At 57.0% G+C, this 6,207-nt stretch overlaps 1 protein-coding gene across 3 annotated transcripts; it reads left to right on the top strand.

The window, feature by feature from the left end:
- On the top strand, positions 1,008-4,887 carry LOC8079761. Of its 3 annotated transcripts, none has more exons than XM_021461162.1 (7): positions 1,008-2,738; positions 2,823-2,913; positions 3,009-3,166; positions 3,274-3,325; positions 3,420-3,505; positions 3,608-3,701; positions 3,789-4,887. In XM_021461162.1, exons 1-7 carry the CDS (start codon positions 1,035-1,037, stop codon positions 4,418-4,420), a joined length of 2,817 nt encoding a protein of 938 aa, XP_021316837.1. In that variant the 5' UTR covers positions 1,008-1,034; the 3' UTR covers positions 4,421-4,887. The 3 variants fall into 3 exon arrangements, with proteins under 3 accessions (XP_021316837.1, XP_021316839.1, XP_021316838.1); XM_021461164.1 differs by having other exon boundaries at positions 3,813-4,887; XM_021461163.1 differs by having other exon boundaries at positions 2,826-2,913.

Genomic DNA, 6,207 nt, shown 5'->3' on the forward strand with positions numbered 1-6,207 from the left:
TTCGTGGTGGGGCGGTGCCGCCGGAGCAATTGGCAACGGTGGGACAGAGCCGGACGAACGCTTGGAGTCATGTGGTGAGTCGCTGGCGAGGAGGACGGTGATGGTGCGGGTGCACCGACGCGAGGTTGGGGGCAAGGGTAGGCTGAGGACTATGGGGGAGAGGGATCGCCGATGTGGAAGGAGAGTGTCGCCCATGCCGTCAGCCTGGGGCAGGGGCGCACGAGGACAGGGCTCGAGGACTGGGCTCGCGTGGCCGGTAGCGACCGCAGACGGCGCTCGAGGACGGTGCTCAAGGACGGAGCTCGCACGGACGGCGCTATCGCGGACGACGTTGATGAGGACGGCGCGCTCGAGGACGGCGTGCTCGCGGCGGACAACGCTCCCGCAGACAGAGGGATTGTGGTGCTCTCTTGGAGGGGATTGGGGCGTGTGGACGGCGCACGCGAGAGGAAAGGGAGAGGGGATGGGGAGGGGATGACGGTCGCCTGGCTGTTTCCTTGTACGGACGATGCAGACGCGCGGACGCACGAGGGGCAGACGGACGAAAGTGATTGCCGCACGAAGAAAATGTCCATCTTCTAGTCTTTTTAGTTGTATAGGAGATACAGTTACTAGAAAAGCTAAAATATTTTATAATTTGGAATGGAAACTAATCCTATGCGACACCGTCGCACAATACCACCGTGTGACCCACGACGGATTTTCCACCAGGCAACATGATCACCCGTGCCGCGTGGTTAGCCCATCAGCCGAGTCCGCGTTCTGCTGCTTTTAAACAGCAGGCCACATGTCACACAACACCACCGTGCGACGTCGGACGGTATTGCATAAGATTTTTCTTAAACTTTGCCGATCAATTTTTGAAGCAATCTGCACTTGTTCCTCCAAGCTAAAGGCTTTCAATGGGACAGCAACACCGCAGGCTTTACAAATCATCCATCTTCTAAGTTTAGTAAACATGAGAGCAAGGGTGGGGCCGCCGGGAGCTCACCGGTCGGCCACTCGTTTCGCTTTGGGCCTTTTTGGCCACCACCATGCAAGAACCGTCACGAATCATGAGCCAAGAGACCGACGGGGAGGTCGCCGGCGTTGCCAACAGCCATGACGACAAGGCAGACCACGTCCATGGCACGATCAGACGCCGGGCCGACGCCGATTCGGAGGAAGACGACGGAGAGCGTGGTGGTGGTGGCCACGAGCCATTCTTTCAGTGCCTTGATCAGGAACAACCCCCCGACACGGCGCATTATTTGCACGACGCCAGGGTCGAGTTTCCCTCCGACGAGGACGGTGACGGCGACGACGTCCGCTTCTCCTTCGCCACCGCCGATGGCGACCACCTCCTCGAGGACCAGGCCGAGCTGGACCTGGACGTGGAGGAGGAGGACGAGGAAGAGGACACGTCCAGGTATGACTACGGCACGTGGATGGCGCCGGAGACCGTGTCCATCCAGGAACGTCGCCGCCGGCTGCTCCAGGGCATGGGGCTCACCAGCAGCAAGGACCTCCTCCGGAGCCGGAACGCGAGGTCGAGGCTTCCGCCTGACATCCCACGCTACGTTCCCCGGCGACAGCCGCAGCAGCAGCAGCAGCAGCAGCATCCGCCCGCGGCCGTTGCCGACGCGCCGAGCACGACGAACGCCGCGCCGACGACGGTGGTGGCCGCCACGGCACTTCCCGAGATCGCGGAGCACCAGCGGAACGCCGTCCTGACACGGTCACGCTCCGACAGCCGCCTCGCCGTCCGCGGTGGCGCCGCGAGGAAGCCGTCGTCGTTCCGCCGCGTGTGCTCGCTGCCGCACAGGCTGCAAGGCTCGCCGGTCCACAAGGCTCTCCGCGCGGCTGCCCGGTGTCCGTTGCCATCAGCGCCGTCCAAGGACGGAGGAACTGGCAAGGCCATCGCCGGCGACACGGGCGGTGGCTTCAAGCACCCGAAGAACGGCAGGCAAATCGTAGCCAACGGCCACCGTAACGATGCCCGCCGCAGTGCGCCGCTGAACATAGACCAGCTCCAGCGGTTCATCGCCCACTCGCCGTTCGTGACGCAGACCGTGCGCCGCAGCCAGAGCCAGCCGGTGCCGGCGGGCAAGGACGACGAGAAACCGGTCGAGAAGAGGAGAACGCGGTGGCTCAGGAACATCAAGCTCGTCGCGTCTGCCGCCGGGATCATAAACGACAAGGACAAGCAGGACGGCGGCGGCCGACCGGCACGGACTGCTTCGGTGACCATGTCCAAGTCGTCGTCGGCGCACGCCGCCGTGTCGTCGTCGGCCGCCACGGGGCCCGAAAGGCTCAAGGTGCACCACTACGGCAAGTCCAGCAGGGAGCTGACCGGGCTGTACATGCGGCAGGAGGTGCGCGCGCACGAGGGCTCGATTTGGAGCATCAAGTTCAGCCCCGACGGCCGGTTCCTCGCCAGCGGCGGCGAGGACAGCGTGGTGCGCGTCTGGGAGGTCCAGAACGTGGACGCCTCGTCGTCCGCCGTGGCGGAGGAGGTCTCCACCTCCATGCCTCCGCCGACGCCGGCTGCATCCACGGACGGCGGCAGGTCGGCGGCGGCGGTTCCCGGGCTGGCGGCGCAGTTGTCCAGGAAGGTGAGGAGGGGGAGGAGCAGCAAGGACGTGCTCCCGGAGCACGTCGTCGTGCCGGAGACCGTGTTCGCGCTCGCCGAGCAGCCGTCGTGCGCCTTGGAGGGCCACCAGGACGACGTGCTCGACCTGTCGTGGTCCAAGTCCCAGGTTCGCATGCTGTTCCACTCTGCCCTGCTGCCATTGTCGCTGCAATTGCTGCTGCTCTGCAAACATCGCCATTGTTGGTTGCAGCAGCTGCTGTCGTCGTCCATGGACCACACGGTGCGGCTCTGGGACGTGGTCACCAAGACGTGCCTGAGGGTGTTCCCGCACAGCGACTACGGTGAGTTTGCTCGCCTGCACTTGTGCAGCTGCTGCTACGCAGGTTGCATCTGCATTGCCACTGATCATGACTGGTGCGCGCCATGAACGCCGCAGTTACCTGCGTGCAGTTCAACCCGGTGGACGATGGCTACTTCATCAGCGGCTCGCTGGACTGCAAGGTGCGCATGTGGAGCGTGCCGGACCGGCAGGTCGTCGACTGGAGCGACCTCAACGACATGGTCACCGCGGCGTGCTACACCCCAGACGGGCAGGTACATTGCCTACCTATGCATCACACTCACTCGGTATCGCATTGTACCAAACTACAAATGAGATTAGCAAAATGTTCATGTCACTGATATATTATCGCCTTTTCAAGGCTGCGATTATTGGATCACACAAGGGGAGCTGTCGATTCTACAAGACAACAGGCGAGTGCAGAATTCTGATTCATTCAGTCTTGCAATGTCCTGGTCTGCTGACAAGCAATTGGTTTATCCTAAGTAATTATCAGTTCCATGTCAGATTGCAAGCTTAACCAGGAGGCACAAATCGACATGAGCATAACCAAGAAACGCAAGTCCCAGGCTAAAAAGATCACAGGATTCCATGTATGTCCATTGCAGTGACTTGATTGATTTCATGATGAGCTCACCTGTAATAGTTGCATTATCAATGAAAAAAAAAACAACAAAGTTGCATTGGTTGTGCAGTTTGCGCCGGGGAACCCGTCGGAGATCTTGGTGACATCGGCGGACTCGCAGATCCGGGTGTTCAACGGCATCAGCGTCCTCCAGAAATTCAAAGGTACGCAGCCATGGCGGCGAGCCGCACGCCCCATCCTTCCCTTGCACGCATCAAGGACGCCATGCACGAACTCCGCAACCCAAAAAGGGACCCCGTGTTTCTTCCTGCCAGGCTTCAAGAACACCAGCAGCCAGATCTCGGCGTCCTACACGGCCGACGGCCGCTACGTGGTGTGCGCCAGCGAGGACTCCAACGTCTACGTGTGGCGCCGTGTCCCGGGCAGCGTCGGCGGCGGCGGCACGGGCGTCGGCGGCACGGGCGGCAGCGGCGGCGGCGCCAGCAGCATCAGCGTCAGGGCCAAGACGTGGCTCACCAGCCGCTCCTACGAGTACTTCTTCTGCCGGGACGTGTCCGTGGCCGTGCCGTGGCCCGGGTCGCCGTGCGCCGCGTCCCGGGGCGGGGACGGCGACGGCGACGGCAACGGCAACGGGAAGAGGGACACGCCGTCCAGGAAGCAGCAGAGCTCGTCGCGCCGCCACGACGTCGTGGGCGGCTGCCTACCGCGGGTGACCAAGTCCGGGCCGATGACGTACCACGGCGGGAAGCTGCTGCTGCACCCGGAGCTGTCTCGCCGGGAGTCGCAGTCGTCGTCCGCGCGGTGGCACGGCGGCGCCGAGGGCGGCAACGCGTGGGGGATGGTGTTGGTGACCGCCAGCCGTGGCGGCGAGATCCGCGTGTACCAGAACTTCGGCCTGCCTGTGGCCAATCTCTTCCACTAGCTAGGGGAAATGGAGCGATCCATTGGTCTGCATGTATGGATGCATGCAACAGCAACACGACGATGAAATTTTCCCAGCGGAGAAACTGGTGTAGCAATGCTGTTGGGGGTGTTGTTGGTGAATGGTGATTGTGAGTCCCGATTTTTAAGGGAATGAATGATTGAGCAAGGATAGCCACAGTTTGCTGGGCTTGGATTTCAGAGGGGATGGATTTTGCAGCAAGGATAACCTTTCTTCTTCAAGAAGAGATGAACTGATGTACAGATGATATACGAGGTTTTTTTTTAGAAAACATGTACAAGAAGAATAGAATTGGAGTACAAATGTGGTGTACTATTGATCAATGTATGATGAGCAGATGCAAAGAGCTTTGTGTAAATCTAGTTGGGGTTCCCCTTTTGCTCTGAAAAATAGGTTGTGGCTATGATCAATGAGGAAGAGGCATTTCAAAACATATTTGCTAGACATAAGATGATTTTGATTTTGCATGTCACCAAAAATTTGAGAAAAATTAGCACACTATGAGGAAAAATTTTGATCCATGTTAGCCACTCCATGGCTATTATCTAAGAAATAGCACATCTCGTGAAAGTCTACATAAGCGATTTATTATTTTATGTACAGAGTTTTCTTCGTCCTCTCCAAGAGATTACTAATATCTTTAGTAAAGTGAATAGGAGAGAGAGCGAATTTCCTATATTTTGAGGGGGAGGGATGGGAACCCGCCCTCCTTTATAGATTTAGTTTTTGTAGTCCTTGTTTCATCTAGGGTTTGGTTTCTAGCATCAGGTGAGGTGGTGGCGGCTATGGCCTTGTGAAATAAGGTCTCTTCCTGCCTTGGCAACGTCTAATCTAACACCAATGAAGGGCTGGTGAGAGTACATTTTGTCTGATCTATTGTGAAAACCCTAGTTTAGTTTTGATAATTTGAGTGTCAACCATGTGGGCTAAATGCTTCATTGAGTATGATTTGCTAGACTCCACTTGATAGTTGATAGTGATGAACAAGGCATAGGAGGTGATGGAGATGGAGATCATGTCCACATACATGCAAAAGTTCATCAAATGGTGAGAAGATGGAGCAAAAGCAAGCCACAGGAAAAGGTATATAATAGGGATTTTCTTTTGCCAACCATGGTGCAATAGAGTGCACGGTTAGAGTTAGGATATATAGATGACCGTACTATAAAGACGGGAAATCTTTAATTGCAATGGTCATCTAGTGTCACCACTAAGTGTGAGCTTCATTTGTATATGCATTGCGTTTAGTTTCATGGTGAGGTGCATGAGAAAACACTAGAATACTTCTTTGTGAAAAGCTAACTCAAGTGCTAAAATTGTTTTGGTATGCTTGGAAGAGTTAGCAGTTAAAAAGAAAAGAAAAAGGAGAAAATACAAGTGCTTCAAGGGCCCTGGAGGCCATGGGTGCTGTCTGGCCCGGATATTGCGGCTGATTAGGTCAATTTCTGGACGTCTAGCCTTTTGGCACACGGGTTTGCGGCCCAAATTTCTGAACTCATGGAAAATTTTCCGAAGGAACATCCTCTTTTTGTTGGTAGCCCAGTTCTGTTGTGGCTCTGCGGGCCGTACGCCTAGGCCCTCGGGCACGAGTGTGGGCCGACAAGCCGATCCACCCTTCAGCTAACTCCAACCTGCCAAAGGCCACGTACATGATGGATCGGTCGACCTGCACCGCACCTCGAGCTAGTTTGATGCGCGTCTCGTCTCGTGCTCCAAAAATAAGTGGTCCACCAATTTCTGACAAAACTGCTAGTCTGTGATCAGCC

This window comes from Sorghum bicolor, chromosome 5, assembly GCF_000003195.3.
Source record: "Sorghum bicolor cultivar BTx623 chromosome 5, Sorghum_bicolor_NCBIv3, whole genome shotgun sequence".
NCBI lineage: Eukaryota > Viridiplantae > Streptophyta > Magnoliopsida > Poales > Poaceae > Sorghum > Sorghum bicolor.

Excerpts from the sequence above, each read along its gene's own strand:
- LOC8079761 (XM_021461162.1), top strand. The coding sequence starts at position 1,035 with ATGCAAGAACCGTCACGAATCATGAGCCAAGAGACCGACGGGGAGGTC. Across the intron at positions 2,914-3,008 it reads GTTCCCGCACAGCGACTACG|TTACCTGCGTGCAGTTCAAC; the intron begins GTGAGTTTGCTC and ends TGAACGCCGCAG. Across the intron at positions 3,167-3,273 it reads GCTACACCCCAGACGGGCAG|GCTGCGATTATTGGATCACA; the intron begins GTACATTGCCTA and ends CGCCTTTTCAAG.